This window comes from Anabas testudineus, chromosome 24 (genome assembly GCF_900324465.2).
Source record: "Anabas testudineus chromosome 24, fAnaTes1.2, whole genome shotgun sequence".
NCBI classification, from domain to species: domain Eukaryota; kingdom Metazoa; phylum Chordata; class Actinopteri; order Anabantiformes; family Anabantidae; genus Anabas; species Anabas testudineus.
This window is the reverse complement of record NC_046632.1, coordinates 2,217,973-2,230,666: the sequence shown is the minus strand read 5'-3', so window position 1 is coordinate 2,230,666 and position 12,694 is coordinate 2,217,973. Positions and strand designations below refer to the sequence as shown.

The window sequence follows — 12,694 nt, the reverse complement described above, 5'->3', positions numbered from 1 at the left end:
TCTTATAATATGCCACGTGTGGAATAATTGTTAAAAGCGATATTTGGTTTGCTGTACATTAAAATTTAGCAACGTCAAATACAGTTACTGTGGGCGCGCCCGACTGTTGTCAGAAAAATGCGACTGGCTTATGTGGCGTCATCAAGTGGCGTCTGCTACAGTATGGGAAAGCAACACATGAGAGAGTGTTTTCACGTTTTTTAGTTTAGTTAAGTACAAGTTACCAGTTTACAGGGCTTTAAAGGAGCTGAGTTAAATTTCGGAACAGGAATAAATAACATCCAGCGCAACATCTGCTTAATGCAGAGACCTGAAACGAGTGAAAACACGTTTTTCTGCCTTAGAAATGTCTCTATTTCATGTGAACAGGTAGGCTTGTTTTATGTATTGTCTTACATTGTCTGCCTTTTTCATAGGTCACATTCTACGTTTCTATTTGGCTTTGTTGACTATAAGCATTTGCACAGTCCCTAAATCAAAAACCTGTTGTATTAGATAGGAGGTAAAGCAGTTTCTGACATTTAAAAGCTGTCATTACTGTGTGTCTGCGGCAAAACACAAGTTAAAATTTGAAAAATCTGAAAAATGTTTTAGTTCAGTTTTGTAGCATCAGATCACCAAAATGAACAGTTTGTCTGAGATCCCTACATATGTATATTTTGCAATCTGTATTGACTTGTGTCATGCTGCTCACAGGTATTTTGGAGAGGAGGAAGATGGAAGTGCCTCAAAGGAGTCTCGCTCTCAGTTGTTACTGGCTAAACTGCAGCAGAAGGCAAAAGAGAAGCAGAAGCAAAGTTTGATAGAGCAGAGACAACGCCAGCCTGAAGAACAGACACCACAGCAGGAGGTCAAAAAGAAAAGAAAAGCAGAAGAGGACAGCAGTGAAGAGACTCCACGGCACAAAAAGAAGAACTCAGAAGCGGCGCCTCTGAATATTTCGGACTCGGATAACCATGATGAGCCCGTCGAGGAGAAAAAGACAAAGAAGAAAGTTGTAAATGACAAAAAAAAGAAGAAGAAAGATCAGTCAGGTGTGTATTATCACCAGCTCTGCTTTTCAGTTCACTGAGCATCATACAAGAACCAGTTGCACAAATAGATTTGCTCTCAAGTGGCACATAGCAGAGACATAAGAGAATTTGTGGCACTGGATCATGTGATGGTCAATCAAGGTTTTATCCAAGGATGAAAAGAAACTAGTTCCTGCAGGCATACATAGCTACAATATGAAACCTTTAGGATGGTAGCATAAGAATAAAAACAACTGTGATGTGTCTTCATAGCACCTGTATAATACAAATCTGTCTGAGATTATGTAGCCTGTCTGTTTTTGGATTTCAGGCAGTCCATCTGAAGGAAGAGATGGGCGGGGGAACACGACAGGAGGTGAAGAGGCAGAGACAGAGAACGACACACCAAAGCAACCCTCTGCTCCAACAGGATTTACAGTTCTGGGTGGATTTGAGAACAAACCTGTCCAAAAGGTGCAGTGATTTGTCAGCAATGCTAAAGAAAGTGTCATGAGTCATCAGCATCGCTCGTTTTCCTCCTGTGGGGATCATAAATAACCAAAGTGTTTATTTCTGTGTTCACAGGTACATAGAGTCCTGCCTCAGTGGCTCGCTCAGCCTGATGTGATTCACAGCGACATTAAAAGCAACCTTGTCCCCATCTCTGACGTCCCAGGACTCTCTGCTCAGCTTATGAAAAAACTACAAAATAATGGAATTCAACACTTCTTCCCAGGTGATTACACACATTGAATTTATTTTTGTATTCAGCAGCAGGTTTTTACATTTCAAAGATACCAAACAACAGTCTAACGTGAACGGTTACTTTGTTCTTTTCGCAGTGCAAGCAGAGGTGATTCCGGCCATCTTGGAGAGCACACAGCAGGGGCTGCTGATCGGACGTGGAGGCTATAAGCCCAGAGATATCTGCGTGTCTGCGCCAACAGGCAGTGGCAAGACTCTTTCATTTGTCATACCTGTCATACAGGTGAGCTTCCTGCTAACTCTCTGAAGCTCCTTCAAGCATCTAATGCACACAGTCATTACTACATGTGCAAAACTGCACAAGGTAGACTATGTAAAGTGACTCTCCAGGTTTAAGACAGTTGTTTGTATCCCCAGGCGCTGATGGAGCGAGTGGTGTGTGAAGTCCGTGCTTTGGCTGTGCTGCCAACCAAAGAGCTAGCTCAGCAGGTGGGAATGTTTTCAAAATGTACTTATGTGAAAAAGAAAGCTCAGCTGACATCTGATATTCTCCTGTACAGGTCAGCAAAGTCTTCATGTCGTACGCAGAGGGAACTACTCTGAAAGTGGTGATGCTGGCAGGTCAGAAGTCCTTTGCTGCAGAGCAGGCTTCACTCTCAGAACTCAGGTGAGTGATGAGAAGAAGAGTGTGAAAGCTGTAATACCTATATAAGATATGCAGGTTTATGGATTTATTTACTGTAGCAAGCTTTAAAGTTTCATTTAACAAAGTGCATTTACTAAAAAGCAACTCTGAGGTAGTTGGTTTCCAAAGTGTGTCCATGTTTCAGTAGGAAATTTAGTTTTTATTTAGTTTGTGTTGTTCATTGTTGTCATATGTTCATTATCTTATAAAATCCAGCGTACAGTTCAAGACTTCAGTGCAAGTAGTTAAAATTAACTCTACTTCAAATACATTAAAACGTTAATACAAACATTACAATTCTGGGAACTACTTTCTAATAAGACATTTTATATAAAGGGCTAAAATACATTTTAAGATTTTAATATTACTAAAACTGTAGCATGTCAATGAATGAATTATTTATATATCTAAAATGAAAAGTAAAAAAATATAATTCCTGGGTTGTATTAATTTTCTTTAACATTAAAAGAACATCAATTCTCTTAAAGTGCCTGAAAACTACTGTTTAGAAAAAGTGCAAACCTTATTAAAAAGTGTCCTACACATTAATCTTCATGTAAGTTTTCTAATTTTCATTTCCAGAGGTGGCAAGAGGCGCAGTTTAGCAGACATTGTTGTGGCCACGCCCGGTCGACTGGTAGATCACATCAACAAGAACTCAGGCCTATGTCTGGAACACCTCAGGTTTCTTGTGAGTCCTGATTAATTAAAAATCATATTTACTACCAACAAGAGCAAGTAAAATATAATAACAATGTTTTCTGTTCGACCCAGATCATCGACGAAGCGGACAGGATGGTTGACAGCATGCACCAGTCTTGGCTCAGCCAGGTGGTGAAGGCGGTGTACAGTTCAGGAAGTGGACCCGAAGCCATGTCTATCTTCAGGAGGACTGAGCCAGCGCATGTCACAGCAGCCAGGTGAGTCACCTGATGTCTCCAAGTGTATTTTCAATGGGTACTGCTGGAAAGAAGATTTCCAACACTACCAACTAGTGTTAGTCTTGATTTTAAAGCTGCAATAAGATTTGAAGGGTGAGCATCACTCAAAGAAGGGAACATTGAATGGAGCATAATTCTGCTAGAAGCAAAAAAAAACCTATTTACTTCATCTTTAAGGTGACATTTTCAGCAATTTAACAGGTCAAAGACAAAGAACACATCCTTTGATGAGTAAAGTCCCTCTAAAGCGTCACTCAGATTTTTGCACCACTACATTAAACTAGAGCAAACACAATACATCTGACCCTTTTAATAAATACATAATAATTCAGTCCAATATTGAACTCGAACTTGAATTTGGTCTCTACCGTCTCTTTAGCTGCTCTCTTGACTGACCACGTCTGTGTGTTTCTCCCCCTCAGTCTGTCTCCGCCTCAGATGCCGCTGCAGAAGCTGCTGTTTTCTGCCACGCTCACACAGAACCCGGAGAAGCTGCAGCAGCTGGGCCTCCATCAGCCCCGACTTTTCAGCTCCGTCCACTCTCACCCTGACAGCACACCAGCAGCCCCCACGCAGACACGAGACCGCTTTGACTTCCCCCAAGGTCTGACGGTAAGAAGACGACTTTTTACATCCAGAAAGAAGCGAAACAGAGGAAGCAGCAAGAAATGGCAAAGAATGCACCACCATCTGCACTTTGTGAACTTATATTTGTCTTTTTAGGAGTACTATGTTCCCTGCACGTTAAGCAAAAAGCCCCTCCTCATCCTCCACTTTATCCTGCGTATGAAGCTTAGCCCAATCCTCTGTTTCACCAACTCCAGAGAGACTGCACACAGGTAGGAGAGAGAGCTTTAATGTTTTTTAAAGTGTCAATCACTGTGTGGATCTATATTTGTCTGACTTCTTCCCTCCTTCCTTAGGCTTTTTCTGCTAGTGCAGCTCTTCGGTGGAGTTCATGCCGCTGAATTCTCCTCCAGACTCTCTCCTGGAGACAGAAAGAAGACGCTGAAGGAATTCGAACGAGGAAAGATTCAACTGTGAGTCTGCCTGTGTGTGTGAAGTAAAATGCAAAGTGATTAAAAAAGAAATGACAAGATTCTGACAAACAAATCTTTCTGTAACTAATGTGTTCAAGTCTTTTTGAATCCTGAAGGTTGATCAGCACAGACGCAGCTGCCAGAGGCATCGACATCAACGGGGTCAAATGTGTTGTGAATTACGACGCACCACAGTATGTCAGGACGTACATTCACAGGTGAGACCTGTATTTAACTATGTGAATGAATGCTGTCTAATCACTGTAGTGTTTGAAGTCATTCTGAATGAAGCTGACTCCTGGCTTCTGTGTCCCTGTTCAGAATTGGAAGAACAGCAAGAGCAGGAAAAGCAGGCCTGGCCTTTACCTTCCTCCTTGGAGTACAGGTAAAAGGTCTGCATGTGTGTAAACAGTGTAAAGAGCATTCTACAAAGAAAGTATAAAGCAAATGTTCCTCCTTGGCTCACTCAGGAGAAGAACTTCCTTCAGATGGTGGTGGAGGCAGGAAGCCCCGGGATTCAGAAGCAGATTGTTAAACCTGAGAATCTGAAGAGTATGGAAGAGAGATATGAGCACACACTGCAGGAGCTGGCTAATGTTATCAAGGTACCACCTCTAACACCTTTACTACATGTTAGAAAGATAAAATATCCTCTTTTTAATAGGTTACCGTGCAAAAATGCAATAAAAAGTAAGTTAGTTTGTTTCATGCTCTTAAGCATACAAACTCTGTGTCTGCAAAGTCAAAGCTCCAATGTTAAATCCACCTGGTGTTATTAATGTTGAGGTGGACAGGGGTCAGCGTGGGAAAAAAATGAATCCTGACTGTGACCAGCAGGCGTCAGCATTCAATTACAGCTAATCCTGTCCAGCACCAGGTGGTGCTAATGTTGTGGCTAAATATTGTATACAAAAGATTCATTACTACAAATCTCTCAAGTCTCTTGTTTCTCTGCAGGATGAAAACGCCAAATGATGGACCAACGCTGATACTCCCCTCTGAGAAGATGTCTGAGCCTTCTAAAGATCACACTGCATTTTTCTCCACTGTATTTAACAGTCAAGACTGTACATCGATGTAGATGATCCATCTAGCTATATGGGGGAAAAGACTCATTAAAGACAGATTCATTTGCTATCAGTCTGTCTGGTTTACAGTACAGAAGAATCAAGAAATCATGTTGTTTTATCCCTGGAGACTTCAGCTGACCATGATCCTAGTACTGTTTTATAAGAGTCTTGGAGAGCCTTCATGTTTCAATAATCTGTTTTGATTAACAGGTGTTATAAAGGTTTTATGTCTTTAAAAAAGTCCTTTTACCACTGAGCAGCATCTTTGGGATAACATGACATGGAAGATTGAGAATCTCCACAGACAGCCATCTCAAGATGATGTTTCTAAATGTGCTGTTTTGTTTGCCAAATGGTTGAAAACACAAAAATATTCAGTTTAAAGTAATAACAAAACAGATAAAAGCAGCAAATACTGGAAGGTAGGTATTTTACCATAATCCCAAGCAGTGGACTCCTGTTCAAAAGTGTGTGTTCACTTAGAAAAACAGATTTTATAACGTCAAATTGAATAATTTGATAATGAATGTGTGAATATTGTAAACTACCATAGCTGTTAACATCTGTTTTGTTAATGTAATATCAACACAGATGTACAGAGGACCACCATCAGCAAAGAGTAGTAGTGTGGTGAGATTAATAGAACCACCGAATAGAATCCTGGGACGTTTCCTTTGTTTAAATCCAGTCAAGCTTTAATTCACTCAGTCACCCACACATACACACACAGTATTATACACCATATTGTGGCATCAGTCCCATTTGGAAGATTTCCTCCTCATGTATCGCTCTCCTTCACTGTCTACGGCCTCATACAGCTGCTGGTCGTTCTCTTTCATGGCGTGCATGTAGCCCAGGTATCCCACACACAGAGTGATGGTCACCAGTCCAAACGCCATCACTGGTTTATTCTGCAAAACAACACAGCTTGTTGTTAGAGTCGGGCACTTGATCTGTCAGTCTGATGAACGGTGGGGTTCTGTGAGCATGAAACAATACATCAGTTAAAGAATAAGGTTGAAGGGAAGTAGACCTTCATATAACATCAACTACTGCCACTGTCAGTATTCACCTTTTCAAATAGTAAAGATACACAAAGCTCAACATACACAGGTACAAGTCCAAGTATTAAAAGAAAAAAGTATTGCTTCAAATTGGTCAGTCAAGCTTAAGTAATAAGTCATTTCAACAGTACTTCACCTAGAAAACAATGTATTTTAAACAGTATTGACTTTGATCAAAGTAAAGTAAAGTAAGGCAAAGAAACATTTCTGCTAAATATTATAGTACTAATTACTAATAAGTAAAGCTGACAGATAAATGTAGTAGAGTAAAAAGTACAATGTTTGTCTGTGAACTGTAGTACAGTAAAAGCAACATCAATTTAAAATACTGCAATAAAGTACATGTACTCAAGTAGTAACATTGACACTGGTACAGTAATGAGTAAAACTGGAGTGAATAAGAATTACCTGGACATAACATTAGACCTGTACACTTTAATATGAACTAAACTTTAAAGATAAAAATATATATTTGAGAAGTGAATTAAAGAGTTAAATTTTCGTTTTAAAACACAGTGTTAACTGTGTTGCTAACTTGTTAACGTCTTAGTAGCATTAGCACTCTTAGCTCGGAGCTAACTGCCAGAGCAGCGGAGCGGGGCTCGGCTCTGCGGGCCTCGGCCATGCGGGGCTCGGCTCTGCGGGGCTCGGCCCTGCGGGGCTCGGCCCTGCGGGGCTCGGCTCTGCGGGGCTCGGCCCTGCGGGGCTCGGCTCTGCGGGGCTCGGCTCTGCGGGGCTCGGCCCTGCGGGGCTCGGCTCTGCGGGGCTCGGCTCTGCGGGTCTTACGGGTTTGATGAAGAGTTCGGGGTTGACAGCTCGGAACAGAGTGGTGGTCTGTGCTCCCCTCAGCCCGGGAGTCCTGAAACCTTTCTCCGCGGGTCTCTCCTTTCCTTTATCGGCCTCTTTATCTGACATGTCTGGAAAATCCGTGGTAACGCAGTTCGTTGATGTTAGTTACACCGCTGCCACTGGTGATTGTGTTTTTCGAAGAGCAGCCATGTTTCAAAGTCAAAGACGGCACTGAAGAAGAAGAAGAAGAAGACGAAGACGAAGAAGAAGACAGTGCAGGTTTTGTTCACAGCGCCCCTAGTGGTCATAATCCAAACAGTCGCTCATGCTCGTTAGTGGGTCTCCTCTGTGTGTCACATATTCAAATCACTGCTCCCAGCTGAAAAACCCCTCCACATGACATCATCTCATTCCAGATGATGTCATCTGTCTGCTCATTCTATGGAGGAAGCAGTTTGCTTTGCCCTGAAGGCCGTGGCCTGTGAATTGACAATTGAGCGTATATGTATCATCCTGCTGTTTTAGCTCACACGTGATGTCACAGTCTGCTTCTCAGTTAATTCCCCTGTTAAGGTGACCTCATCATGATGTCACCAGGTTAAATAATTAGGTCACAAACAGACCCTGACAAGCCATGCAGTGAGGGTTGACTTAGGTCCTGTAGGATGATGCTGTAGACCTGCCCTACACCTACAGAGTGCTGAGCGTCTCCACACTTGGGGGATGAGATGTGTGGAGTCAGCGTACAGACACTGGGCTGCACAAGTCACTGTGCAGTGTAGGACCCTTATTACTAGAACTAGTTACTGTTAAAAGCACACACTCACTTTTCACGTTTAACATCTGCATGACAATGATATGCAGAGCTACCAACCGGACTCATCTTCAACTTATATTTGTCAAATCTTGTGACTGTGCACTTCTGTAAGATACACTTGTCGCCTTCTGACACTGTCATTTAGGCTGAGTTCTGGCAGTCTTCACAGTGTTTGTATTAGTGCTACAACTTCTTAATCCTTTATGGACATAACCCACATTAAAGTGGATCCATTTTACCTTGTTGAAATATGAAATTTCTGACTTGAAACTCATAAACACAATTCTGTGATTAAAGTTAAATAATGTTTTAATGTGCACAGAGCCATGCCTCTGTAGAAGTTGTGGAAGAGCGCCCCCAAGTGTTTGGAAGTCCCCCCTGCAGGGTTCCTACTAAACAGTGATTGATAAATTGCAGCTTTGTACTCTACAGATAGAACAACCACAGATAAGCAGAGTGTACTTTAGGATCTGAACAGTGCAGGTGTACACCTGACACCCACAGTAGTGCCACAGTGAGCTCACCTGTGTGCGCGCACCTGTATTATTCAACAGCAGCGTGATGTGATCTGACTCTCATCAAAGTTACATGTGCGCGTCCAGGTGAGAGAATAGAGCGTGTCCATCTCCTCCTTCCACACACACACACACACACACACACACACACACACACACACACACACACACACACACACACGCAGCCCGAGGACAGGCAGCAGTTATTATTGAGAAGCTCCATGGTGATGTCTGCGTGTTTACGCACGCACGCTCCACCTCGCTCAAAAAGTAATGTAAGCTTTTCGTGTCCCGCGCGCGATAGAGGTCACACCATTTCTAGCCATTCATAACAAAACAGAAAGCATGTGACACATGAAGACTGCTAAAGGGAGCCGGCTGTCGTCCGTGCGGCGGGATAAGGTGTGGCACGGAGCGGTTCCACCCGCAGGTGCGCAGGACGCGCAGACGCCGACTGCTGGTAAACAGAGGAGAAGTCCCCCCGGGTACCACCGGTAAGTGTCTCTCACTTCTGTTTGGAAAAGGCTGCACACATTTGTACCCTTTTAAAAACATATCGGTAGAATATCAGCGTCTTAGAAATAGAAAGCGCCCCTTTTATAAGGCCTGCTAATGTGCGGACGCGCTGTCTCCGTAGAAACTGCGCACTGTTAACGCCGCATTCAGCCAAACTAATCCCAACTGAGATAGATAAACGTCACATGCTAAACATACATATAAATATGAAGCAATCAAGGCGTTTGGTAATGAAAAGAAAAGGAGGACAGTGACAGCCGCGCTGCTGTTGCTGATCATTTGAATATTTGCAAATGAAATCATGGAGGCTGTGGTGCAGGATTTGTTCCTGCTTTGTTACCTGCTGGGTTAAAGAGATCCACTTTGGTTGGACCACTTAGAACCACTTTTAGTTTGACTGGCGGCCAACCCTGGGAAGAAACCTGGTGGGTCCAAACTTTTTTAAGGCCACTGAGCTCCTGGGAACAGTCAAAGCGTTAGAGCTCGTTTTATTCCCTCAACCTGACCCTGTTCTCACCATTTTTAGTTTTTGTTTTAGAAAAAGTTCTAATAAGCACCGTTTTTTCTTACAATTATTATATTATATTTTGTATAGACTGGTGAAAAAGCAAACAGGCTTATTTTATCCACTGCAAATTCAACATAATAAAATACATGAGATTTTATATCATGAAAAATCCATTTGGAGGTCGACCGTGAAAAAGCATTTGCCTCCTTCCTGATTTGTCAAACTTATATGATTCAGGTGATCACACTAATTAATAAATATTACATTACTGTAAGATAAGCTGAGTAAATACAAAATGCAGTTTTAAGTGATGATTTCATTCATTGAGGGAAAAAAGCTGCTCAAACCTGCCTCACACCGTGTAGAACTAAATAATGTCACCCTTAGTGAGTTTTTTTTTTAAAATTAATATTATTTTAAGCCATCAGTTCCAAACTGCATTCTGTATTTACTCAGGACGGGGGAAATCATTCTCATAATGATCAAGTCCAATCACATAATAACGCAGATACTACAGTGCAGTGAATGGAAGTCAATGGGACCCAGGGAGGTGGTCACCAGTGTTTCCATGGATGTTCATCTCCATCTGGTCTTTTTACCCCAACAGGAGACTTGGAGGAAGATGAACTGGGGCTTTCTGGAGAACGTCCTGAGCGGGGTGAACAGGTACTCTACTGTGATCGGGCGCATTTGGCTCTCTGTAGTGTTTCTCTTCAGGATCTTGGTGTACGTGGCGGCGGCCGAGCAGGTGTGGAAGGATGAGCAGAAGGATTTTGTGTGCAACACTCAGCAGCCTGGCTGTGAGAACGCCTGCTTCGACCACTTGTACCCCATCTCCCAGGTGCGCCTTTGGGCCCTGCAGCTCATCATGGTGTCCACTCCGTCCTTGCTGGTTGCCCTGCATGTGGCTTACAGGGAGCACCGGGAGACCAAGCACAAGCGGAAGCTGTACAAGGATAAAGGGAGCATCGATGGGGGGCTGTTCTGCACCTACATAATCAGCCTGGTCTTCAAGACGACATTCGAGGTGGGCTCACTGCTCGCTTTCTACTACCTGTACAACGGCTTCGACGTGCCCATACTGCACCTCTGCAGCCAGAGCCCGTGTCCCAACACAGTGGACTGTTACATCGCCAAAGCCAAAGAGAAGAAGATCTTCCTCTACATCATGGGCTGCACCTCTATCCTGTGCATCGCTCTGAATTTCACAGAGCTCATGTACATCGTGTGGAAGCAGCTGTGGAGACGTTTCACCAGGCGGTACGTGCGCAGAGAGCACAAGGCTTTCAACTACAGCCGGCCATCTGTTTCTAATGTCAACACGTTTGCGTCGGGCGGGCCCACAGCAAACACAGAGGCCGGCAGCGCGCAGCCTGTGTCAGCTGCTGAAAACCAGCCTGTCCAGTCCCAGAGGGCTGGGACTGACTGACAGACACATCGTGTTCCCATCTCCAAATGAAACCATTGTGAAAAACGTTGTTTACATTGCTCACACTAACCTTTTACCCGCTGTGCTGCTCAACAATGACCTATTTTACACACGGCTATAATGAGGAATGAGGAATTCACCTGTAAAAGAGTGGAAATATTTGCATTGAGTCATCTGGAAGAGCTCTGAGAAATCTGATTAGAATGATGTCATAGTGATGTCATGTCACATTGGGGTTACCACTACATTATGGGAAATGTATTTTTTGGGGGGATTCGAACCCTATTGGACTAGACTGAATATCTTAGTCTCTATTTAATCAATTTTGACTGTTATTTTTTGAAAGGTTGTGTGTTGTGAGAGTTCATAGACGTGTGAAATCCTTGACTTGATTTTGAGTTCAGTGGTTTTAATTGATTTTTCACTGCATTCGATGGTGAGTTAGTGTTATCAGTGACTCAGTTCAGCAGCAGTAAGTTGTGACACTGAGCCAGCACGCATTCAGTAGCTGACCAAAGTGGAACGCAGCCATTTTTTATTTTATCTATTGCAACTGTGCTTTTGCTGTTATGTCAAGCCTAAATATCTGCTGTGAAAAACTAAGCTGTCTACTAAACTAAGTTATTTTCATTATTTATTTTTCCTGTCTTCACTGACATTTGAAATAACATCTTTATTCTTTCATCTTTCATTACTGTATTATGCTGCATGTGTCAGATTATTTCTTTATTACACATTAGATTAAATGAAACACTGTACCTACATTTCTACATACGTATCCCGACTGTTTCGTTGTCAGATGTATCCGGAGACTAACTGTCAAACACATTTTCATCACAAGAACTTTCCAGTTAAACTTAATTTGTTAAAGTCCTCATATTGTAATTTTCACCTATGACTCAATATTGATCCAGTTAGAGTTTGGTTTAAAACCTGTTCCCCACAGTAGATAAAAACAAACTTGAAGTGTGTCACTAACCCATATCAGCTTTTATTTATTATTGTGAACATCAGCCTAGTTTGAAAATGTATTCTAGAGATTCAACATTAGCACTGATGATAATGATAAATGCTGGAGAAAGTAACAAGGTAATTGTTATCATGTGTAGGTTTGTCTACTGCAGAATTGTGACTTACATACACATTAAGTGCAATAATACATCGTTTACATCCAACCTCAACTAAACCAGTTTTTTTCCTTCTCAGTTAAACGGTTAACAGTTTTCATAAAGGAATAATCAAACACTCAAAGTGGGATGTACACCTTACCACAGTGAGGGACATTTTGCATTGTCTTTCCATTTTGTGTGTTGGTTAATGGAACTTGAGGTGTGGACAGATTTTTTTTACCTTTAGTCCTTAAAGTAAGCTAAGGCAAGAAAGCAAAAAAAAGTTGCACTATCCCTTTAGTGGTAGATTAACAGGTGATAAGGGAAAAAAAAAAAAAAAAGGCTTAGACAAAAATGTTCTAGTGCAGTCTCACGCCTCAGCACACCTCACGACAGCAATGCTTCATGCTCCTTAACATCTGAGAAATGTCCACAACTCTTTTTCAGTGTGGACGTAGCAGCTCCACAGTTTGCAGCATAAACCAGAATTCCT

The 12,694-nt window shown here is 42.3% G+C and overlaps 3 protein-coding genes across 3 annotated transcripts; 2 read left to right on the top strand and 1 right to left on the bottom strand.

Annotated features, from left to right (window-relative positions):
- Window positions 1-158: 158 nt before the first annotated feature.
- Window positions 159-5,519, top strand: ddx51 (DEAD (Asp-Glu-Ala-Asp) box polypeptide 51). Its single transcript, XM_026342039.1, has 16 exons — window positions 159-369; window positions 697-1,034; window positions 1,345-1,487; window positions 1,599-1,749; window positions 1,856-2,001; window positions 2,136-2,207; window positions 2,279-2,385; window positions 2,986-3,094; window positions 3,178-3,323; window positions 3,767-3,956; window positions 4,068-4,183; window positions 4,268-4,384; window positions 4,501-4,602; window positions 4,706-4,769; window positions 4,855-4,989; window positions 5,342-5,519. Exons 1-16 carry the CDS (start codon window positions 347-349, stop codon window positions 5,357-5,359), a joined length of 1,977 nt encoding a protein of 658 aa, XP_026197824.1. The 5' UTR covers window positions 159-346; the 3' UTR covers window positions 5,360-5,519.
- Window positions 5,520-6,122: 603 nt separating this feature from the next.
- On the bottom strand, window positions 6,123-7,557 carry smim8 (small integral membrane protein 8). Its single transcript, XM_026342040.1, has 2 exons — window positions 7,305-7,557; window positions 6,123-6,365 (listed from the first exon to the last, which is right to left on the bottom strand). Exons 1-2 carry the CDS (start codon window positions 7,431-7,433, stop codon window positions 6,207-6,209), a joined length of 288 nt encoding a protein of 95 aa, XP_026197825.1. The 5' UTR covers window positions 7,434-7,557; the 3' UTR covers window positions 6,123-6,206.
- Window positions 7,558-8,818: 1,261 nt separating this feature from the next.
- Window positions 8,819-12,674, top strand: cx28.8 (connexin 28.8). Its single transcript, XM_026340906.1, has 2 exons — window positions 8,819-9,133; window positions 10,271-12,674. The coding sequence occupies exon 2, from the start codon at window positions 10,286-10,288 to the stop codon at window positions 11,090-11,092; it is 807 nt and encodes a 268-aa protein (XP_026196691.1). The 5' UTR covers window positions 8,819-9,133; window positions 10,271-10,285; the 3' UTR covers window positions 11,093-12,674.
- Window positions 12,675-12,694: the final 20 nt, after the last annotated feature.

Bases quoted from the DNA above. Each gene is read 5' to 3' on its own strand.
- ddx51 (XM_026342039.1), top strand. From the start codon at position 347: ATGTCTCTATTTCATGTGAACAG. The intron at 3,095-3,177 runs GTGAGTCCTGAT...TGTTCGACCCAG, and splicing joins TGGAACACCTCAGGTTTCTT to ATCATCGACGAAGCGGACAG. The intron at 4,184-4,267 runs GTAGGAGAGAGA...CTCCTTCCTTAG, and splicing joins TCCAGAGAGACTGCACACAG to GCTTTTTCTGCTAGTGCAGC.
- smim8 (XM_026342040.1), bottom strand. From the start codon at position 7,433: ATGTCAGATAAAGAGGCCGATAAAGGAAAGGAGAGACCCGCGGAGAAA. The intron at 6,366-7,304 runs GTAAGACCCGCA...GTTGTTTTGCAG, and splicing joins CCGAACTCTTCATCAAACCC to AATAAACCAGTGATGGCGTT.
- cx28.8 (XM_026340906.1), top strand. From the start codon at position 10,286: ATGAACTGGGGCTTTCTGGAGAACGTCCTGAGCGGGGTGAACAGGTAC.